Raw genomic sequence first — 25,134 nt, 5'->3', positions numbered from 1 at the left:
TAACCTAGCAGGCTGTGCCAACATGACTAACTAACTACCATGGGAAGGCAGGGGGAGGCTATATTGGTCTGATTACTAAATACCCACTGCACTACTTAAAAAGTGTTTATATTCAGGTTTTTCAAACTTCCTGCGGCTATGGTTACATGCTACCTCAAGACTATTGAGTGGTATTCATTAGGCACCAAACGGACACCTGACAGGTGTGGCATATCAAGAATCAGATTAAACAGTATGATCATTACACAGGTGCACCTTGTGCTGGGACAAAAGGCCACTAAAATGTGCAGTTTTGTCACACAACACAATGCCACAGATCAAATTTATTTATATAGCCCTTCGTACATCAGCTGATATCTTAAAGCGCTGTACAGAAACCCAGCCTAAAACCCCAAACGGCAAGCAATGCAGGTGTTGAAGCAAGTTGGCTAGGAAAAACTCCATAGAAAGGCCAAAACCTAGGAAGAAACGTAGAGAGGAACCAGGCTATGAGGGGTGGCCAGTCCTTTTCTGGCTGTGCCGGGTGGAGATTATAACAGAACATGGCCAAGATGTTCAAATGTTCATAAATGACCAGCATGGTCAAATAGGTCTGGGACAGGTAGCACGTCCGGTGAACAGGTCAGGATTCCATAGCCGTAGGCAGAACAGTTGAAACAAGGAGTCATCATGCCAAGTAGTCCTGAGGCATGGTCCTAGGGCTCAGGTCCTCCAAGAGAGAGAAAGAAAGAGAGAATTAGAGAAACGCATACCTAATAAGGACACAGGACACCGGATAAGACAGGAGAAGTACTCCAGATGTAACAAACTGACCCTAGCCCCCCGACACATAAACTACTGCAGCATAAATACTGGATGCTGAGACAGGAGGGGTCAGGAGACACTGTGGCCCCATCCGATGATTCCCCCGGACAGGGCCAAACAGGAAGGATATAACCCCACCCACTTTGCCAAAGCACAGCCCCCACACCACTAGAGGGATATCTTCAACCACCAACTTACCATCCTGAGACAAGGCTGAGTATAGCCCACAAAGATCTCTGCCACGGCACAACCCAAGGGGGGGGCGCCAACCCAGACAGGAAGATCACATCAGTGACTCAACCCACTCAAGTGATGCACCCCTTCTAGGGACGGTATGAAAGAGCACCAGTAAGCCAGTGACTCAGCCCCTGTGATAGGGTTAGAGGCAGAGAATCCCAGTGGAGAGAGGGGAACCATCCAGGTAGAGACAGCAAGGGCGGTTCGTTGCTCCAGAGTCTTTCCGTTCACCTTCCCACTCCTGGGCCAGACTACACTCAATCATATGACCCACTGAAGAGATGAGTCTTCAGTAAAGACTTAAAGGTTGAGACCGAGTTTGCGTCTCTGACATGGGTAGGCAGACCATTCCATAAAAATGGAGCTCTATAGGAGAAAGCCCTGCCTCCAGCTGTTTACTTAGAAATTCTAAGGACAATTAGGACGCTACGGTCTTGTGACCGTAGCGTACGTGTAGGTATGTACGGCAGGACCAAATCAGAGAGATGGGTAGGAGCAAGCCCATGTAATGCTTTGTAGGTTAGCAGTAAAACCTTGAAATCAGCCCTTGCCTTGACAGGAAGCCAGTGTAGGGAGGCTAGCACTGGAGAAATATGATCAAATCTTTTGGTTCTAGTCAGGATTCTAGTAGCCGTATTTAGCACTAACTGAAGTTTATTTAGTGCTTTATCTGGGTAGCCGGAAAGTAGAGCATTGCAGTAGTCTAACCTAGAAGTGACAAAAGCATGGATACATTTTTCTGCATCATTTTTGGACAGAATGTTTCAGATTTTTCAGATGTTTTGAGCGCGAGTGAAATTGGCATGCTGACTGCAGGAATGTCCACCAGAACTTTTGCCTGATAATTTAATTAATTTCTCTACCATAAGCCACCTTCATCATTTTAGAGAACTTGGCAGTATGTCCAACCTGCTTCACAACCGCAGATCATGTGTATGGCGTCATGTGGGCGAGCGTTTTTTCAAATCATTTGATTTGATTTGATTTGATTTGATGTGGGCGAGCGTTTTGCTGATGTCAATGTTGTGAACAGAATGCCCCATGGTGGCGGTGTGGTTATGTAATTGGCGGGCAGGCAGGCATAAGCTACGGACAACGATCACTTGCATTTCATTGATGGCAATTTGAGTGCACAAAAATACCGTGACTCAATCCTGAGGCCCATTTTTTTTTTAAGGTACCTGTGACCAACATATGCATATTTGTATTCCCAGTCATGTTAAATCCAAAGATTATGGTCTCGTGAATTTATTTCAATTAACTGATTTCCTCATGAATTGTAACTCAGTCAAATAAATGAAATTGTTTCCTATTGCGTTTATATATTTGTTCAGTATATTTTAGATCTGGTTTTTTTGGGGGGGGGGGGGACCAATCACTATACTTTCAAATCACTAAAACCAGATAGAAACGGTGGAGAAGTGAGAATCAACCTACATTTAGTGTTTCTTGTCCGTACCGAGTGGCGCTGTGCTAGAGGCGTCACTTACAGACCCGGGTTCGATCCCGGGCTGTATCACAACCAGCCGTGATCGGGAGTCCCATAGGGCGGTGCACAATTGGCCCAGAGTCGTCCGGGTTAGGGGAGGGTTCGGCCGTCATTGTAAATAAGAATTTGGTCTTCACTGACTTGCCTGGTTAAATAAATAACAGTAATCACCAAAATGGAAGCTAGACAGTCAGGGAGCATGGTAAATTCCAAAACAATGGATAGAGGACATTCAGTGTAGTCCTCCAGACCTCTAGAAGACCAAATGCGCCACAGGGGCTAAATGAGTTTGACAACGCTGGTTCTAAGTCCTTTTTACAAGCTGTGCTTGGTTGAGTTGCTTAATTTAATCTGTTCAGCATCAAAGCTGTATCTGTGTCGGGTCTGTATGGTTTCTTGAATTTATTGTATTTGTGATCACGGATTCACATCCTCACAGGGTGTATGTAGATATAAATAATAATTGGTTTCAGGCACGTCTGTTGTTTGTGATTTGGTGTTTTTAACACTAGCGCAGGAGAGAGGTGTGGCTTCATCAAAAACAACTAACTACAACCTTTTCTTATTGAATGTTATCAATACATTTATCGGAAATGAATCATTCTAAACGAAGTAGTTTTATTCTAGTTTACATGTATAAATAAAAACTGTTTATTAATATTATATATTTAACATTTGCTATTTTATATATATAATATAGAAACATTATTTTATATATTTTATTTCTTTAGAATGATGGATGGACTATGCAAATAGCCTATATCTACTAGCATAACAACACAGCCAACGTTAACCAGGAGGCAGCTCGCTAAGCTAAAGAGATCTATCTGCCCTTTTGTCGTCGCAGCTGAAACGTCAGACACCAAGGGCACCTGTCAAACTTGAAAACGACTCTGCATTTGCACTCCCCATCTCATAGCTAACATAACCTCAGGTCGTGCATCCCTCGTCTTTCGATTTGAGACTAAAGCAAGTAAGCTAAAGATGTCTAGCTAGTTCTGCATGCTCAGTTAGCTAAAAGGGAAACATGATTAGCTAACCTGGCTACAGTTACCTAGCTCGCTAATCATGTGTTCCTTTTATGCATTTAGCTATTGATGATAGCTAGGATATTTTTGAAATATGAATTGAGAAGCTTGATATTATTTTGTGCATGTGTTGCACACTGTAAAACTGTGGTTGACGGTGGATGGCTACCTCCTTGGCTTATAACGGCTAGCTAGCTCCTGTGTCCATTGCAAGCCATGTCTTTTGTGCTTTTTGAGGCTAAATGCATTAGCATCATGGAATATCAGCAATGCAACTTGAAACTAAAATAGAAGTGTAACGTTAGATGCTTTATCGTTGCTGCCTGTCTTATTGAAGTGTGAAACAAATCTATTATTGCTACTTATTTAGCAAGCTAACACCTCGTCCTTTGTTGTTGCTTTGTTTCTCTCTGAGCACATGGCTTTCCTTGTTTTTGTTTCAGTTAGATACAGCGCCCCCTATTTACAAGCTGATGATGTCAAATAGTCCAACATTTCTTTGGCTGCGTTTTATACCGACAGTCCAATTACTTTTTTTGTTACTAATTGGTCTTTTGACTAATCGTATCAGCTCTGAAAAAGATCTGGTGTGAAAAAATCGGACTTGGCCAAAGGACCATTCAGTGGAAGAAATATCAGAATGGGCTGCCTGTATCATTAACATTTTTTGATTTTTATTTTAACCTTTTATTTAACTAGGCAATTCAGTTAAGAACAAATTCTTATTTACCATGACGATAAATGCATTGCAACTTGCACATCTCGCTAGATACGCTAGACGTTTGTATATAGCAGATGCTTTTATCCAGAGCGATTTAAGTTAGTACAGAATTATTTTTCAGTCGGATAGAAAGTTAATTACATCTTAAATTAAAGGCCTAGTGCAGTCAATCCATTTTTCCTCCGTGTTTTATCTCATATTGTACAACAGATGATGAAACTTAACACTGTAAAAGTGTGACAAGTGTTATATATCCAGATAGTTGCAGGTTTGGATGCGGGTGAGTTTATGCTTTCCATGGTGACATCACCATGCGGTAAATGAGTTAATAGACCAATAACAAAGAGTTCCAAGCCTCTCTGCCAATAACAGCTAGTGTTCAGTTTTACCCCTCCCCACTCAGACCACTCCCAGACAGTCCTAGCAAAATTCTTGTTGAGAAATAGTTGTTTGCTTAAACTATTTTTGCCCATTTAAAAATAAAAATAAATAAATGTATTACAGTAAGGTACTAAATTGTTACCCAGAAACGAGTTGATATAATGCAGTAAGATATTCAGTCGGTATAGAAAGTCACCACCCTCTTTTGAAATGTTCACTTTTTGTTGCTTTACAACCTGAAAGGATAACGCAAACAATCTGACGTTTTACAGCTTTATTTACACAAAGTGACCCACAATATCCCAAGTGGGATTTAAAAAAAATCATTTAAAAATTTTTTTTTTACTCTAAAAACGCCTGCAGCGAAGGGCGCCACGCCTGCAGCGAAGGGCGCCACGCCTGCAGCGAAGGGCGCCACGCCTGCAGCGAAGGGCGCCACGCCTGCAGTAAAGCACGGCGGGGGCAGCATCCTGTTGTGAGGGTGTTTCTCTTCAACAGGGACTGGAACGCTTGTCAGGATAGAAGGGAAAATGGACAGTGGAGAGAAAAAAAAAAAGATTCTTGAGGAGAACCTGCAGCCTTCGGCCAGGAAGTTGAAGATGGTTCACGTCTCAACATGACAATGACCTAAAGCAACCGTACAGTGGCTGAAGCGCAAGAAGGCGAAAGTCCTTGGGTGGCCTAGTCAATGGCCCTGACCTAAATCCCATTTGAGAATCTGTGGAATGACTCGAGTGCAGTCCATGAGTGGTCGCAATTCAATTTTGACTGAGCTTGAACAATTCTGCAATGGAAGAATGGGCAAATATTTCACAGTCTAGGTGTGCAAAGTTAGTAGAGACGTATTTAAAGACTCATGGCGGATCCACCAAGTATTAACTCAGAGGGGGGGAGTCCACTTATCCAAATAGGGTATTTTACTGTTTTAAGTAAAAAAATAAACCATTTCACTTGGATATTGTGGGTTACTGTTGTGTAAATAAAGCTGGAAGAAGTTAGATTTGATGCGTTTTCATTTTAGGCTGTAAAGCAACAAAAGGTGAACATATTGAAAGGGGGGTGGTGACTTTCTATATCCACTGTTTATATTACAGTAAGGTACTTAATTGTTACCCAGAAATCATTTGATACAGTGGGGCAAAAAAGTATTTAGTCAGCCACCAATTGTGCAAGTTCTCCCACTTAAAAAGATGAGAGGCCTGTAATTTTCATCATAGGTACAATTTAACTATGACAGACAAAATGAGAAAAAAAATCCAGAAAATCATATTGTACGATTTTTATGAATTTATTTGCAAATTATGGTGGGAAATAAGTATTTGTCATATATACGCTACATTACCAAAAGTATGTGGACACTTGCTCGTCGAACATCTCATTCCAAAATCATAGGCATTAATATGGAGTTGGTCCCACCTTTTGTTGCGATAACAGCCTCTACTCTTCTGGGAAGGCTTTCCACTAGATGCTAGAACAGCCTCCACTCTTCTGGGAAGGCTTTCCACTAGATGCTAGAACAGCCTCCACTCTTCTGGGAAGGCTTTCCACTAGATGTTGGAACATTGCTGCTATAACACCCTCCACTCTACTGGGAAGGCTTTCCACTAGATGTTGGAACATTGCTGCTATAACAGCCTCCACTCTACTGGGAAGGCTTTCCACTAGATGTTGGAACATTGCTGCTATAACAGCCTCCACTCTTCTGGGAAGACTTTCCACTAGATGTTGGAACATTGCTGCTATAACAGCCTCCACTCTTCTGGGAAGACTTTCCACTAGATGTTGGAACATTGCTGCTATAACAGCCTCCACTCTACTGGGAAGGCTTTCCACTAGATGTTGGAACATTGCTGCTATAACAGCCTCCACTCTTCTGGGAAGACTTTGCACTAGATGTTGGAACATTGCTGCTATAACAGCCTCCACTCTACTGGGAAGGCTTTCCACTAGATGTTGGAACATTGCTGCTATAACAGCCTCCACTCTACTGGGAAGGCTTTCCACTAGATGTTGGAACATTGCTGCTATAACAGCCTCCACTCTTCTGGGAAGACTTTCCACTAGATGTTGGAACATTGCTGCTATAACAGCCTCCACTCTTCTGGGAAGACTTTCCACTAGATGTTGGAACATTGCTGCTATAACAGCCTCCACTCTACTGGGAAGGCTTTCCACTAGATGTTGGAACATTGCTGCTATAACAGCCTCCACTCTTCTGGGAAGGCTTTCCACTAGATGTTGGAACATTGCTGCTATAACAGCCTCCACTCTTCTGGGAAGGCTTTCCACTAGATGTTGGAACATTGCTGTGGGGACTTCCATTCAGCCACAAACATTAGTGAGGTCGACCACTGATGTTGGGCGATTAGGCCTGGCTCGCAGTCAGCATTCCAATTAATCTCAAAGGTGTTCAATGAAGTTGAGGTCAGGGATCTGTGCAGTCCAGTCATGTTCTTCCACACTGATTTTGACAAACCATTTCTGTATGGACTTCGCTTTGTGCATGGAGTCATTGTTATGCTGAAACAGGAAAGGGCTTTCCCCAGACTGTTGCCACAAATTTGGAAGCACAGAATAATCTAGAATGTCATTGTATGCTATAGTGTTAGGATTTCTTTTCACTGTAACTAAGGGGCCTAGCTCAAACCATGAAAAACAGCTCCAGACCGTTATTCCTCCACCAAACTTTACAGTTAGCACTATGCCAAATCCAGATTCGTCCGTCGGACTGCCAGATGGTGAAGCGTGATTCATCACTCGAGAGAAGGCGATTCCACTGTTCCAATGGTGGCGAGCTTTACACCACTCCAGCCGACGCTTGGCATTGCGCATGGTGATCATAGGCTTGTGTGCTGCTGCTCAGCCATGAAAACCCATTTAAGGAAGCTCCCCACAAACAGTTATTGTGCTGACATTGCTTCCAGAGGCATTTTGGAGCTCGGTAGTGAGTGTTGCAACTGAGGACAGATGATTATTTGTGCTTCAGCACTCAGCGGTACTGTTCTGTTAGCTTGTGTGGCCTGCCACTTTGCCACAGAGCCGTTGTTGCTCCTATACGTTTCCACTTCACAACAACAGCACTTACAGTTGACCGGGCCGGTCTAGCAGGGGAGAAATTTGACGAACTGACTGTTGAATAGGTGGCAACCCATGACGGTGCCACGTTGAAAGTCACTGAGCTCTTCAGTAAGGCCATTCTACTGCCAATGTTTGTCTATGGAGATTGTGTGGTTGTGTGCTCGATTTTATACATTTCGGTTACTAATTCAACGCTCTAACCACTAGGCTACCCGTATTCAGACCCCTTCCCTTTTTCCACATTTCGTTACATTACAGCTCTATTATAAAATGGATGAAATCATAATTCTTTAGTCACACAATACCCATTATGACGAAGCGAAAACAGGTTTTTAGATTTTTGTTTTGCACTTGTATTAAAAAAGAAACAGATTACTTATGGAAATAAGTATTCAAACCCTTTGCTATGCGACTCAAAATTGAGCTCAGGTGCATCCGGTTTCCATTGATCATCCTTGATGTTTCTACAACTTGGAGTCCACCTGTGCTAAATTCAATTGATTGGTCATGACTTGGAAAGGCACACACCTGTCTTTATTAGTTCCCAAAGTCGACAGTGCATGTCAGAGCAAAAACCTAGCCGTGAAGTCGAAGGATTGTCCGTAGCGTTTCTTAGACGGGATTGTGTCGAGGCACAGATCTGGGGAAGGGTACCAAAACATTTCAGCATTGAAGGTCCCTAAAAACACAGTGGCCTCCATCATTCGTAAATGGAAGAAGTTTGGAACCACCAAGACTCTTCCTAGAGCTGGTCGCCCGGCCAAAGCAATCGGGGGAGAAGGGCCTTGGTCAGGGAGGTGACTAAGAACCAAATGGTCACTCTGACAGAGCTCCAGAGTTCCTCTGTGGAGATGGTTGTCCTTCTGGAAGGTTCTCCCATCTCTTTAGCACTCCACCAATCAGTCCTTTTATGGTTGAGTGGTCAGACAGAAGCCACTCCTCAGTAAAAGGCACATGACAGCCCGCTTGGAGTTTGCCAAAAGACACCTAAAGGACTATGACCATGAGAAACAAGCTTCTCTGGTCTGATGGACCTTTATTATAGATCCCCATTAGTTCCTGACAAAGCAGCAGCTACTCTTCCTGGGGTTTGTTATAGATCCCCATTAGTTCCTGCCAAGGCAGCAGCTACTCTTCCTGGGGTTTGTTATAGATCCCCATTAGTTCCTGCCAAGGCAGCAGCTACTCTTCCTGGGGTTTATTATGGATCCCCATTAGTTCCTGCCAAGTCAGCAGCTACTCTTCCTGGGGTTTATTATGGATCCCCATTAGTTCCTGCCAAGTCAGCAGCTACTCTTCCTGGGGTTTATTATGGATCCCCATTAGTTCCTGCCAAAGCAGCAGCTACTCTTCCTGGGGTTTGTTATAGATCCCCATTAGTTCCTGTCAAGGCAGCAGCTACTCTTCCTGGGGTTTGTTATAGATCCCCATTAGTTCCTGCAAAGTCAGCAGCTACTCTTCCTGGGGTTTGTTATAGATCCCCATTAGTTCCTGCCAAGTCAGCAGCTACTCTTCCTGGGGTTTATTATGGATCCCCATTAGTTCCTGCCAAAGCAGCAGCTACTCTTCCTGGGGTTTGTTATAGATCCCCATTAGTTCCTGCCAAGACAGCAGCTACTCTTCCTGGGGTTTATTATGGATCCCCATTAGTTCCTGCCAAGGCAGCAGCTACTCTTCCTGGGGTTTATTATGGATCCCCATTAGTACCTGCCAAGGCAGCAGCTACTCTTCCTGGGGTTTATTATGGATCCCCATTAGTTCCTGACAAAGCAGCAGCTACTCTTCCTGGGGTTTATTATGGATCCCCATTAGTTCCTGCCAAGGCAGCAGCTACTCTTCCTGGGGTTTATTATGGATCCCCATTAGTTCCTGCCAAGACAGCAGCTACTCTTCCTGGGGTTTATTATGGATCCCCATTAGTTCCTGACAAAGCAGCAGCTACTCTTCCTGGGGTTTATTATGGATCCCCATTAGTTCCTGCCAAGGCAGCAGCTACTCTTCCTGGGGTTTATTATGGATCCCCATTAGTTCCTGCCAAGACAGCAGCTACTCTTCCTGGGGTTTATTATGGATCCCCATTAGTTCCTGCCAAGGCAGCAGCTACTCTTCCTGGGGTTTATTATGGATCCCCATTAGTTCCTGCCAAGGCAGCAGCTACTCTTCCTGGGGTTTATTATGGATCCCCATTAGTTCCTGCCAAGGCAGCAGCTACTCTTCCTGGGGTCCAGCAAAATTAAGGTAGTTTATACAATTTTAAAACATTTGTGTGCCCTCAGGCCCCTACTCCACCACTACCACCTATCTACACTACTAAATCCATGTGTATGTATAATGCGTGTGTTATCGTATGTGTGTGTGTGTGTGTACGCATGTGTCTGCCAATGTTTGTGTTGCTTCACAGTCCCCGCTGTTTCATAAGGTGCGTTTTTATCTGTTTTTTTAAATCTAATTCTACTGCTGCATCAGTTACTTGATGTGGAATAGAGTTCCATGTAGTCATGGACCTATGTAGTAACTGTGGAATAGAGTTCCATGTAGTCATGGCTCTATGTAGTACTGTGGAATAGAGTTCCATGTAGTCATGGACCTATGTAGTAACTGTGGAATAGAGTTCCATGTAGTCATGGCTCTATGTAGTAACTGTGGAATAGAGTTCCATGTTGTCATGGCTCTATGTAGTACTGTGGAATAGAGTTCCATGTAGTCATGGCTCTATGTAGTACTGTGGAATAGAGTTCCATGTAGTCATGGCTCTATGTAGTACTGTGGAATAGAGTTCCATGTAGTCATGGCTCTATGTAGTACTGTGGAATAGAGTTCCATGTAGTCATGGCTCTATGTAGTAACTGTGGAATAGAGTTCCATGTAGTCATGGCTCTATGTAGTACTGTGTGCCTCCCATAGTCTGCTTAAGGATTGTGAAGAGACCTCTGGTGGCATGTCTTGTGGGGTATGCATGGGTGTCCGAGCTGTGTGCCAGACAGCTCGGTGCATTAATGTCAATACCTCTAATAAATACAAGTAGTGATGAAGTCAATCTCTCCTCCACTTTCAGCCAGGAGAGATTGACATGCATATTATTAATATTATTAATATTAGCTCTCTGTGCAGATCCAGGGGCCAGCCGTGCTTTCCTGTTCTGAGCCAATTGCAATTTTCCTAAGTCCTCTTTTGTGGCACCGGACCACACGACAGAACAGTAGTCAAAGGTGCAACAAAAACTAGGGCCTGTAGGACCTGCCTTGTTGACAGTGTGTTGTTAACAAGGCAGAGCATCTCCTTATTATGGACATACTTCTCCCCATCTTAGCTACTGTTGTATCAATATGTTTTGACCATGACTGTTTACAATCCAGGGTTACACCAAGCAGTTTAATCACCTCAACTTGCTCAATTTTCCACATTATTTATTACAAGATTTAGTTGAGGTTTAGTGAGTGTTTTTGTTCCAAATACAATGTATTTAGTTTTAGAAATATTTAGGGCTAACTAATTCCTTGCCACCCACTCTGAAACTAACTGCAGCTCTATGTTGAGTGTTGCAGTCATTTCAGTCGCTGTAGTAGCTGACGTGTATAGTGTTGAGTCATCCGCATACATAGACACTCTGGCTTTACTTAGTCAGTGGCATGTTGTTAGTAAAAAAAAAAGAAAAGCAAGGGGCCTAAACAGCTACCCTGGGGAATTCCTGATTATAACTGAATTATATTTGATATGATGCCGCTAAAGAACACCCTCTGTGTTTAGTCACCTCAACTTGCTCAATTTTCCACATTATTTATTACAAGTTGGTTGAGGTTAGTTAGTTGAGTTAGTTGAGGTTTAAGGTTTAGTGAAGTGTTTGTCCAAAATGCAATGCTTTTAGATTTGGAAATATTTAGGGCTAACTTATTTCTTGGCCCCCATTCTGACACTAACTGCAGCTCTTTAAGTGTTGCAGTGATATCACTCGCTGTAGTAGCTGACGTGTATAGTGTTGAGTCATCCGCTAACATAGACACATTGGCTCGTGGCATGTCGTTAGTAAAGATTGAAAAAAGTAAGGGGCCTAGACAGCTACCCTGGGGAATTCCTGATTCTAGCTGGATTATGTGGTAGAGGCTTCCATTAAAGAACACCCTCTGTGTTCTGTTAGACAGGTAACTCTTTATCCACATTGTAGCAGGGGGTATAAAGCCATAAAATACAAGTTTTTCCAGCAGCAGATTATGATCAATAATGTCAAAAGCTGCACTGAAGTCTAACAATACAGCCCCCACAATCATTTTATCATCAATTTCTCTCAGCCAATCATCTGTCATTTGTGTAAGTGCTGTGCTTGTTGAGTGTCCTTCCCTATCAGCGTGCTGAAATTCTGTTGTCAATTTGTTTACTGTGAAATAGCATTGTATCTGGTCAAACAATTTTTTCCCAGAGGTTTACTAAGGGTTGGTAACAGGCTGATTGGTCGGCTATTTGAGCCTGTAAAGAGGGCTTTACTATTCTTAGGTAGCGGAATGACTTTAGCTTCCCTCCAGGCCTGAGGGCACACACTTTCTAGTAGGCTTAAATGTAAGATGTGGCAAATAGGAGTGGGAATATTGTCACACACTTTCTAGTAAATAGGAGTGGCGATATCGTCTGCTATTATCCTCAGTAATATTCTAGATTGTCAGACCCGTCTGGCTTGTCATTGTTGATAGACAACAATAACTTTTGACCAGGGCATGTAGGGTAGTGTACTATATAGGGAGAATGGTGCTAGTGAAGTGTGGTTAAGTAGTTTTTAATGCTGTTTCATTTTCAGGGTAAAGACAGCGGTTAGACGCCACAAGTGCCTCCAGCACCCCTGCTCTCCTTTTCGTCGGTCCCCACGACGTCACCAATGCGACCATGGGAAATAGCAGTGACTAGGCGGCCACCGACAGCCCCCTTGAACCAGAGGAGGTTCCTAGGAGAGCCCTGCAACACCCCAGTGCACCTCAGGAGAAGGTGAATAGTACTCCCTTCAGTACTTGGATGTGTTCCAAATGGCACCCTATATAGTACACTACCCTATAGGCCCTGGTCAAAAGTAGTGCACTATAAAGGGAATAGGTTGCCATTTTGGGAAGCGGAGCCCTTTTTTTTGTTGAATCAGCTGTCATCATTCGACGACGGGCCATCTATCCTGAGGTTTCCTGTATAGTGTGTTCTGGTCTACTACATACGGTTTTGGAATCATTTGTGCTGTATTCATGAACCAAATGCCCAAACAGCACTTATTTGAATGTATGTGATACAGTATTTTCCCAGTTTACATGAACTGAAGAATAGCAGAATTAAAGTAAAAAAAAAAAAAGAAAGTATTTGTATCAAAAAATAATGACAATTGTCTTATTAAGTACAGTTGAAGTCGGAAGTTTACAGACACTTAGGTTGGAGTCATTAAAACAAGTTTTTCAACCACTCCACAAATTTCTTGTTAACAAACTAGTTTTGGCAAGTCGGTTAGGACATCTACTTTGTGCATGACACAAGTAATTTTTCCAACAATTGTTTACAGGCAGATTATTTAATTTATAATTTATTGTATCACAATTCCAGTGGGTCAGAAGTTTACATACACTAAGTTGACTGTGCCTTTAAAGAGCTTGGAAAATTCCAGAAAATTATGTCATGGCTTTAGAAGCTTCTGATAGGCTAATTTATATAATTTGAGTCAATTGGAGGTGTACCTGTGGATGTATTTCAAAGCCTACCTTCAAACTCAGTGCCTCTTTGCTTGACATCATGGGAAAATCAAAAGAAATCAGCCAAGACCTCAGATAACAAACTTTAGACCTCCACAAGTCTGGTTCATCCTTGGGAGAAATTTCCAAATGCCTGAAGGTACCACGTTCATCTGTACAAACTATAGTACGCAAGTATAAACACCATGGGACCACGCAGCCGTCATACCACTCAGGAAGGAAATGTGTTCTGTCTCCTAGAGATGAATGTACTTTGGTGCGGAAAGTGCAAATCAATCCCAGAACAACAGCAAAGGACCTTGTGAAGATGCTGGAGGAACCCGGTAAAAAAGTATCTATATCCACAGTAAAAACGAGTCCTATATCGACATAACCTGAAAGGTCACTCAGCAAGGAAGAAGCCACTGCTCCAAAACCACCATAGAAAAGCCAGACTACGGTTTGCAACTGCACATGGGGACAAAGATCGTACTTTTTGGAGAAATGTCCTCTGGTCTGATGAAACAAAAATATAATTGTTTGGCCATAATGACCATCGTTATGTTTGGAGGAAAAAGGGGGAGGCTTGCAGGCCGAGAACACCATCCCAACCATGAAGCACGGGGGTGGAAGCATCATGTTGTGGGGGTGCTTTGCTGCAGAAGGGACTGGTGCACTTCACAATATAGATGGCGTCATGAGGGAGGAAAATTATGTGGATATATTGAAGTAACATCAAGACCTCAATTAGGAAGTTAAAGCTTGGTCACAAATGGGTCTTCCAAATGGACAATGACCCCAAGCTTACTTTCAAAGTAGTGGCAAAATGCCTTAAGGACAACAAAGTCAAGGTATTGGAGTGGCCATCACAAAGCCCTGACCTCAATCTTATGGAAAATTTGAGGGCAGAACTGAAAAAGCATGTGCGAGCAAGGAGGCCTACAAACCTGACTCAGTTACACCAGCTGTCAGGAGGAATGGGCCAAAATTCACCCAACTTATTGTGGGAAGTTTGTGGAAGGCTACCCAAAACGTTTTACCCGAGTCAAACAATTTAAAGGCAATGCTACCAAATACTAATTGAGTGTATGTAAACTTCTGACTTCAACTGTACATCGGATCGTGTTAATTGTCCACGCACGGTCTTCTTGATGTTTCATGCTTACTTGTGGTTCCGGAACAAAAAAATACGAAAAGGAGACCACTATGTCCTTTGGATTCTAGCTGTTGTTCCGGAACCTTTTTCCCCCCACTAAACATCTCTAACTTGTAATGTTCATAACGGTTTTTTTTTTTTTTATGTAAAAAACAAAACAAAACAACATTACTTTTAAAGGCAATCTAAGTACACCCTAAACAGAATTTCATACAATGCATGGTATGCCTGGTGTATCATGGATGTGCGCACTTTGATGTTCCTGCAGCCCGTCAGTGACACGACAGTGGGGGAGTCGAGACCGACCGGTCGTACTGCACGACTCCTCGCTCCAGGATGAGAACTTCCACCACCCTCTCTTCTCCCAGCAACATCAGCAGGTTCTTTTAGATGAGGCCAGACAGTACAGCCACGCCAGTGCCCCGCCACGCATGCTCCACCCTGCCGCACACCCACCTCGGCATCAACAGACCCCCATCATGGTGGAGGTACACGACCAGGTGCGTAGGTACACACCGCTGTAGTAGTAGGGGACAGAAGATTGAAAAGGTGATGTCCGGGATGGGCCTCAGGCCCCCTTTTTCATTACTATCAAATCAAATGTATTTATAAAGCCCTTCGTACATCAGCTGATATCTCAAAGTGCTGTACAGAAACCCAGTCTAAAACCCCAAACAGCAAGCAATGCAGGTGTAGAAGCACGGTGGCTAGGAAAAAACTCCCTAGTGTCTGTTGTAGTCTAGCTAATTTGAAATTCACGCTGGTTTAAGATCAGGGCCGGATGTGGGGGTATTTATGACGTCCATTAGGTTCTATGGTACCGTGAGCTTTTTGGAGAAAGAACCGATGTGATACGCAGAACAGTCTTCAAAATTAGACTTAAAAAAAAAAAAATAATGGTCTGAATTACTGTTTTCTCTCTTGTACCAAGATGCACCAGGAATCCGTTCCGATCTCTTACACTGTTACCACGGTGACGACGCACGGCTTCCCCATCCACACCGGGCAACCTCTCCCAGGGTGCAACAGTCAGCAGCTCCCAGCATGCTCGGTAATGTTCAGCGGACAGCTCTCTCTGCTCTGCTGCCTTCCTCCTCCTGTGAGTTTGAAAAGGAAGAGCTGGAATGTCAGTGACGTCCATGTCAGCAACGCACCATACCCACTGTTATCACACCACTTCCTACTGTTAACACACCTCTTCCTACGCACCATACCCACTGTTGATACACCTCTTCCTATGCACCATACCCACTGTTAACACACCTCTTCCTACGCACCATACCCACTGTTGATACACCTCTTCCTATGCACCATACCCACTGTTGATACACCTCTTCCTACGCACCATTCCCACTGTTAACACACCTCTTCCTACCCACCATACCCACTGTTGATACACCTCTTCCTACGCACCATACCCACTGTTAACGCACCATACCCACTGTTAACGCACCATACCCACTGTTGATACACCTCTTCCTACGCACCATACCCACTGTTGATACACCTCTTCCTACGCACCATACCCACTGTTAACACACCTCTTCCTACGCACCATACCCACTGTTAACACACCATACCCACTGTTAACACACCTCTTCCTACGCACCATACCCACTGTTAACACACCATACCCACTGTTAACACACCTCTTCCTACGCACCATACCCACTGTTAACACACCATACCACTTCAGTCGTGCTCACTGTCGATGTAGCACCCCTACCAACACTGCTTCTTTCTCATGCTGTTTAGCAGCACATCATTGCATCTGTGCTGTGGACATATTCACTCCTGCTCAGGTGTTTGTGTAGAGTAAGGATTGGCCATATTTGGCTGTTAATACTCATAGAACCGACAAGGTAAACATCTGTCGTTCTGCCCCCTGAACAAGGCGGGTAACCCACTGTTCTCCGGGAGGCCGTCATTGTAAATAAGAATTTGTTCTTAAACTGACTTGCCTAGTTAAATAAAGGTAAAATAAGATAAACAAATGTAATAAAAAATGCATAGATTGTTTATAATCCATAGATGATTATTTTCTTATTGGTTTGACTTATGTAGAATTGGTTTCTTGAGGTACGGCCCTGCCAGTCTTGTTCTGTATGGTTAAACACTGTTTTTTTTACTACCATTTTGTTTTTAACAGTGTGTTCTGTCTGGTTTTTTTTTCTCTCTCTATTTTTCTAGCTCATCCAAGCCTGTACAATGCAGCATTTGCCAGTGTCTTACCAAGCTTTCCCACCCCTGATCTCCAGCGAACATTTTATATTGCACCCCAACCCCCCGGGGCCACCACCCCACCAGCCTCCTCACCTTACTCCTCTCAGCCAGTTCCTCCCTCTCCAGAGGCAGCACCCACGCATGGTGAGTACCCCTCCGTCTGAGTCCCAAATGGCTCCCTCCACCCTATTTAGTGCACTACTTTAGACCAGGGCCCTATTCCCTATATAGTGTACTACTTTAGACCAGGGCCCTATTCCCTATATAGTGCACTACTTTAGACCAGGGCCCTATTCCCTATATAGTGCACTACTTTAGACCAGGGCCCTATTCCCTATATAGTGCACTACTTTAGACCAGGACCCTATTCCCTATATAGTGCACTACTTTAGACCAGGGCCCTATTCCCTATATAGTGCACTACTTTAGACCAGGGCCCTATTCCCTATATAGTACACTACTATAGACCAGGGCCCTATTCCCTATATAGTGCACTACTATAGACCAGGGCCCTATTCCCTATATAGTGCACTACTTTAGACCAGGACCCTATTCCCTATATAGTGCACTACTTTAGACCAGGACCCTATTCCCTATATAGTGCACTACTTTAGACCAGGGCCCTATATAGTGCACTACTTTAGACCAGGACCCTATTCCCTATATAGTACACTACTATAGACCAGGGCCCTATTCCCTATATAGTGCACTACTTTAGACCAGGACCCTATTCCCTATATAGTGCACTACTTTAGACCAGGGCCCTATATAGTGCACTACTTTAGACCAGGGCCCTATTCCCTATATAGTACACTACTATAGACCAGGGCCCTATTCCCTATATAGTGCACTGCTTTAGACCAGGGCCCTATTCCCTATATAGTGCACTACTTTAGACCAGAGCCCTATTCCCTAATATAGTGAACTACTTTAGACCAGGGCCCTATTCCCTATATAGTGCACTACTTTAGACCAGAGCCCTATTCCCTAATATAGTGAACTACTTTAGACCAGGGCCCTATTCCCTAATATAGTGCACTACTTTAGACCAGGGCCCTATTCCCTATATAGTACACTACTTTAGACCAGGGCCCTATTCCCTATATAGTACACTACTTTAGACCAGGGCCCTATATAGTACACTACTTTAGACCAGGGCCCTATTCCCTAATATAGTGCACTACTTTAGACCAGGGCCCTATTCCCTATATAGTGCACTACTTTAGACCAGGGCCCTATATAGTACACTACTTTAGACCAGGGCCCTATTCCCTATATAGTGCACTACTTTAGACCAGAGCCCTATTCCCTAATATAGTGAACTACTTTAGACCAGGGCCCTATTCCCTATATAGTGCACTACTTTAGACCAGGGCCCTATATAGTACACTACTTTAGACCAGGGCCCTATTCCCTATATAGTGCACTACTTTAGACCAGGGCCCTATATAGTACATTACTTTAGACCAGGGCCCTATTCCCTATATAGTGCACTACTTTAGACCAGGGCCCTATATAGTACATTACTTTAGACCAGGGCCCTATTCCCTATATAGTGCACTACTTTAGACCAGGGCCCTATTCCCTAATATAGTGCACTACTTTAGACCAGGGCCCTATTCCCTATATAGTGCACTACTTTAGACCAGAGCCCTATTCCCTAATATAGTGAACTACTTTAGACCAGGGCCCTATTCCCTAATATAGTGCACTACTATAGACCAGGGCCCTATTCCCTATATAGTGCACTACTTTAGACCAGGGCCCTATTCCCTATATAGTGCACTACTTTAGACCAGGGCCCTATTCCCTATATAGTGCACTACTTTAGACCAGGGCCCTATTCCCTATATAGTGCACTACTTTAGACCAGGGCCCTATATAGTGCACTACTTTAGACCAGAGCCCTATTCCCTAATATAGTGCACTACTTTAGACCAGGGCCCTATTCCCTATATAGTTTACTACTTTAGACTAGGGCCCTATATAGTACACTACTTTAGACCAGGGCCCTATTCCCTATATAGTGCACTACTTTAGACCAGAGCCCTATTCCCTAATATAGTGAACTACTTTAGACCAGGGCCCTATTCCCTAATATAGTGCACTACTTTAGACCAGAGCCCTATTCCCTAATATAGTGAACTACTTTAGACCAGGGCCCTATTCCCTATATAGTACACTACTTTAGACCAGGGCCCTATATAGTACACTACTTTAGACCAGGGCCCTATTCCCTAATATAGTGCACTACTTTAGACCAGGGCCCTATTCCCTATATAGTGCACTACTTTAGACCAGAGCCCTATTCCCTATATAGTGCACTAGTTTAGACCAGGGCCCTATATAGTGCACTACTTTAGACCAGGGCCCTATTCCCTATATAGTGCACTACTTTAGACCAGGGCCCTATTCCCTATATAGTGCACTAGTTTAGACCAGGGCCCTATATAGTGCACTACTTTAGACCAGGGCCCTATTCCCTATATAGTGCACTACTTTAGACCAGAGCCCTATTCCCTAATATAGTGCACTACTTTAGACCAGGGCCCTATTCCCTATATAGTACACTACTTTAGACCAGGGCCCTATATAGTACACTACTTTAGACCAGGGCCCTATTCCCTATATAGTACACTACTTTAGACCAGGGCCCTATATAGTACACTACTTTAGACCAGGGCCCTATTCCCTATATAGTGCACTACTTTAGACCAGAGCCCTATTCCCTAATATAGTGAACTACTTTAGACCAGGGCCCTATTCCCTAATATAGTGCACTACTTTAGACCAGAGCCCTATTCCCTAATATAGTGAACTACTTTAGACCAGGGCCCTATTCCCTAATATAGTGCACTACTTTAGACCAGGGCCCTATTCCCTATATAGTACACTACTTTAGACCAGGGCCCTATTCCCTATATAGTACACTACTTTAGACCAGGGCCCTATATAGTACACTACTTTAGACCAGGGCCCTATTCCCTAATATAGTGCACTACTTTAGACCAGGGCCCTATTCCCTATATAGTGCACTACTTTAGACCAGAGCCCTATTCCCTAATATAGTGAACTACTTTAGACCAGGGCCCTATTCCCTAATATAGTGCACTACTTTAGACCAGGGCCCTATTCCCTATATAGTACACTACTTTAGACCAGGGCCCTATTCCCTATATAGTACACAACTTTAGACCAGGGCCCTATATAGTACACTACTTTAGACCAGGGCCCTATTCCCTAATATAGTGCACTACTTTAGACCAGGGCCCTATTCCCTATATAGTGCACTACTTTAGACCAGGGCCCTATATAGTACACTACTTTAGACCAGGGCCCTATTCCCTATATAGTGCACTACTTTAGACCAGAGCCCTATTCCCTAATATAGTGAACTACTTTAGACCAGGGCCCTATTCCCTAATATAGTGCACTACTTTAGACCAGGGCCCTATTCCCTATATAGTACACTACTTTAGACCAGGGCCCTATTCCCTATATAGTACACTACTTTAGACCAGGGCCCTATTCCCTATATAGTACACTACTTTAGACCAGGGCCCTATATAGTACACTACTTTAGACCAGGGCCCTATTCCCTATATAGTGCACTACTTTAGACCCGGGCCCTATTCCCTATATAGTGCACTACTTTAGACCAGGGCCCTATATAGTACACTACTTTAGACCAGGGCCCTATTCCCTATATAGTGCACTACTTTAGACCAGGGCCCTATATAGTACATTACTTTAGACCAGGGCCCTATTCCCTATATAGTGCACTACTTTAGACCAGGGCCCTAATATAGTACATTACTTTAGACCAGGGCCCTATTCCCTATATAGTGCACTACTTTAGACCAGGGCCCTATTCCCTAATATAGTGCACTACTTTAGACCAGGGCCCTATTCCCTAATATAGTGCACTACTTTAGACCAGGGCCCTATTCCCTAATATAGTGCACTACTTTAGACCAGGGGCCTATTCCCTAATATAGTACATTACTTTAGACCAGGGCCCTATTCCCTATATAGTACACTACTTTAGACCAGGGCCCTATATAGTACATTACTTTAGACCAGGGCCCTATTCCCTATATAGTGCACTACTTTAGACCAGGGCCCTAATATAGTACATTACTTTAGACCAGGGCCCTATTCCCTATATAGTGCACTACTTTAGACCAGGGCCCTATTCCCTAATATAGTGCACTACTTTAGACCAGGGCCCTATTCCCTAATATAGTGCACTACTTTAGACCAGGGCCCTATTCCCTAATATAGTGCACTACTTTAGACCAGGGGCCTATTCCCTAATATAGTACATTACTTTAGACCAGGGCCCTATTCCCTATATAGTACACTACTTTAGACCAGGGCCCTATATAGTACACTACTTTAGACCAGGGCCCTATTCCCTATATAGTACACTACTTTAGACCAGGGCCCTATATAGTACACTACTTTAGACCAGGGCCCTATTCCCTATATAGTACATTACTTTAGACCAGGGCCCTATATAGTACATTACTTTAGACCAGGGCCCTATTCCCTATATAGTACATTACTTTAGACTAGGGCCCTATATAGTACATTACTTTAGACCAGGGCCCTATTCCCTATATAGTACACTACTTTAGACCAGGGCCCTATATAGTGCACTACTTTAGACCAGGGCCCTATATAGTACATTACTTTAGACCAGGGCCCTATTCCCTATATAGTACAATACTTTAGCCCAGGGCCCTATTCCCTATATAGTACACTACTTTAGACCAGGGCCCTATATAGTACACTACTTTAGACCAGGGCCCTATATAGTACACTACTTTAGACCAGGGCCCTATTCCCTATATAGTACACTACTTTAGACCAGGGCTCTATTCCCTATATAGTACACTACTTTAGACCAGGGCCCTATTCCCTATATAGTACACTACTTTAGACCAGGGCCCTATTCCCTATATAGTACACTACTTTAGACCAAGGCCCTATTCCCTATATAGTACACTACTTTAGACCAGGGCCCTATTCCCTATATAGTACACTACTTTAGACCAGGGCCCTATTCCCTATATAGTGGTACTACTATAGACCAGAGCCCTATTCCCTATATAGTGGTACTACTATAGACCAGAGCCCTATTCCCTATATAGTACACTACTTTAGACCAGGGCCCTATTCCCTATATAGTACACTACTTTAGACCAGGGCCCTATTCCCTATATAGTACACTACTTTAGACCAGGGCCCTATTCCCTATATAGTACACTACTTTAGACCAGGGCCCTATATAGTGCACTACTTTAGACCAGGGCCCTATTCCCTAATATAGTGCACTACTTTAGACCAGAGCCCTATTCCCTAATATAGTGCACTACTTTAGACCAGGGCCCTATTCCATATATAGTGCACTACTTTAGACCAGAGCCCTATTCCCTAATATAGTGCACTACTTTAGACCAGGGCCCTATTCCATATATAGTGCACTACTTTAGACTAGGGCCCTATATAGTACATTACTTTAGACCAGGGCCCTATTCCCTATATAGTACACTACTTTTGACCAGGGCCCTATTCCATATATAGTGCACTACTTTAGACCAGGGCCCTATATAGTACACTACTTTAGACCAGGGCCCTATTCCCTATATAGTACACTACTTTAGACCAGGGCCCTATATAGTACATTACTTTAGACCAGGGCCCTATTCCCTATATAGTACACTACTTTAGACCAGGGCCCTATTCCCTATATAGTGCACTACTTTAGACCAGGGCCCTATATAGTACACTACTTTAGACCAGGGCCCTATTCCCTATATAGTACACTACTTTAGACCAGGGCCCTATTCCCTATATAGTGCACTACTTTAGACCAGGGCCCTATTCCCTATATAGTACACTACTTTAGACCAGGGCCCTATATAGTACACTACTTTAGACCAGGGCCCTATATAGTACACTACTTTAGACCAGGGCCCTATATAGTACACTACTTTAGACCAGGGCCCTATATAGTTCACTACTTTAGACCAGGGCCCTATATAGTACACTACTTTAGACCAGGGCCCTATATAGTACACTACTTTAGACCAGGGCCCTATATAGTACACTACTTTAGACCAGGGCCCTATATAGTACACTACTTTAGACCAGGGCCCTATATAGTACACTACTTTAGACCAGGGCCCTATATAGTACACTACTTTAGACCAGGGCCCTATATAGTACACTACTTTAGACCAGGGCCCTATATAGTGCACTACTTTAGACCAGGGCCCTATTCCCTATATAGTACACTACTATAGACCAGGGCCCTATTCCCTATATAGTGCACTACTTTAGACCAGGGCCCTATTCCCTATATAGTACACTACTATAGACCAGGGCCCTATTCCCTATATAGTACACTACTATAGACCAGGGCCCTATTCCCTATATAGTACACTACTTTAGACCAGGGCCCTATTCCCTATATAGTACACTACTATAGACCAGGGCCCTATTCCCTATATAGTACACTACTATAGACCAGGGCCCTATTCCCTATATAGTGCACTACTATAGACCAGGGCCCTATTCCCTATATAGTACACTACTTTAGACCAGGGCCCTATTCCCTATATAGTACACTACTATAGACCAGGGCCCTATTCCCTATATAGTACACTACTTTAGACCAGAGCCCTATTCCCTATATAGTACACTACTTTAGACCAGGGCCCTATTCCCTATATAGTACACTACTTTAGACCAGGGCCCTATTCCCTATATAGTACACTACTTTAGACCAGGGCCCTATTCCCTATATAGTACACTACTTTAGACCAGAGCCCTATTCCCTATATAGTACACTACTTTAGACCAGGGCCCTATTCCCTATATAGTACACTACTTTAGACCAGGGCCCTATTCCCTATATAGTGCACTACTATAGACCAGGGCCCTATTCCCTATATAGTACACTACTTTAGACCAGGGCCCTATATAGTGCACTACTTTAGACCAGGGCCCTATATAGTGCACTACTTTAGACCAGGGCCCCATATAGTGCACTACTTTAGACCAGGGCCCTATATAGTGCACTACTATAGACCAGGGCCCTATTCCCTATATAGTGCACTACTTTAGACCAGGGCCCTATATAGTGCACTACTTTAGACCAGGGCCCTATATAGTGCACTACTTTAGACCAGGGCCCTATATAGTACACTACTTTAGACCAGGGCCCTATATAGTACACTACTTTAGACCAGGGCCCTATATAGTGCACTACTTTAGACCAGGGCCCTATTCCCTATATAGTGCACTACTTTAGACCAGGGCCCTATTCCCTATATAGTGCACTACTTTAGACCAGGGCCCTATTCCCTATATAGTACACTACTATAGACCAGGGCCCTATTCCCTATATAGTGCACTACTTTAGACCAGGGCCCTATTCCCTATATAGTGCACTACTTTAGACCAGGGCCCTATTCCCTATATAATGCACTACTTTAGACCAGGGCCCTATTCCCTATATAGTGCACTACTTTAGACCAGGGCCCTATTCCCTATATAGTGCACTACTTTAGACCAGGGCCCTATTCCCTATATAGTACACTACTTTAGACCAGGGCCCTATTCCCTATATAGTGCACTACTTTAGACCAGGGCCCTATATAGTACACTACTTTAGACCAGAGCCCTATTCCCTATATAGTACACTACTTTAGACCAGAGCCCTATTCCCTATATAGTGCACTAGTTTAGACCAGGGCCCTATATAGTGCACTACTTTAGACCAGGGCCCTATTCCCTATATAGTACACTACTTTAGACCAGGGCCCTATTCCCTATATAGTGCACTACTTTAGACCAGGGCCCTATTAAGTACACTACTTTAGACCAGAGCCCTATTCCCTATATAGTGCACTACTTTAGACCAGGGCCCTATTCCCTATATAGTGCACTACTTTAGACCAGGGCCCTATATAGTACACTACTTTAGACCAGAGCCCTATTCCCTATATAGTGCACTACTTTAGACCAGGGCCCTATATAGTACACTACTTTAGACCAGGGCCCTATATAGTACACTACTTTAGACCGGGGCCCTATATAGTACACTACTTTAGACCAGGGCCCTATATAGTACACTACTTTAGACCAGGGCCCTATATAGTACACTACTTTAGACCAGGGCCCTATATAGTACACTACTTTAGACCGGGGCCCTATATAGTACACTACTTTAGACCAGGGCCCTATATAGTACACTACTTTAGACCAGGGCCCTATTCCCTATATAGTGCACTACTTTAGACCAGGGCCCTATTCCC

The 25,134-nt window shown here is 43.6% G+C and overlaps 1 protein-coding gene across 6 annotated transcripts in view; it reads left to right on the top strand.

Moving 5' to 3' along the window:
* Positions 1–25,134, top strand: part of LOC109881682 (RING finger protein 44) — a 69,115-nt gene that overhangs the window by 8,053 nt on the left and 35,928 nt on the right. For 4 of the 6 annotated variants that reach the window (XR_004202972.1, XM_031789502.1, XM_031789501.1 and 1 more), the window contains 4 exons: positions 12,525–12,709; positions 14,853–15,084; positions 15,516–15,683; positions 16,775–16,951. Coding sequence is in view for 5 of the 6 variants with exons in the window: in XM_031789502.1 (XP_031645362.1) it covers positions 12,603–12,709; positions 14,853–15,084; positions 15,516–15,683; positions 16,775–16,951 (684 nt within the window). In the remaining variant the exon portion in view is untranslated. Of the gene's footprint in view, positions 1–3,310; positions 3,504–12,524; positions 12,710–14,852; positions 15,085–15,515; positions 15,684–16,774; positions 16,952–25,134 lie in introns of those variants that run through there. The other 2 variants (XM_031789500.1, XM_031789503.1) reach the window with 2 other exon arrangements.

This window comes from Oncorhynchus kisutch, linkage group LG15 (genome assembly GCF_002021735.2).
Source record: "Oncorhynchus kisutch isolate 150728-3 linkage group LG15, Okis_V2, whole genome shotgun sequence".
Taxonomy (NCBI): domain Eukaryota; kingdom Metazoa; phylum Chordata; class Actinopteri; order Salmoniformes; family Salmonidae; genus Oncorhynchus; species Oncorhynchus kisutch.
This window is presented reverse-complemented; position numbering and strand designations above follow the sequence as displayed.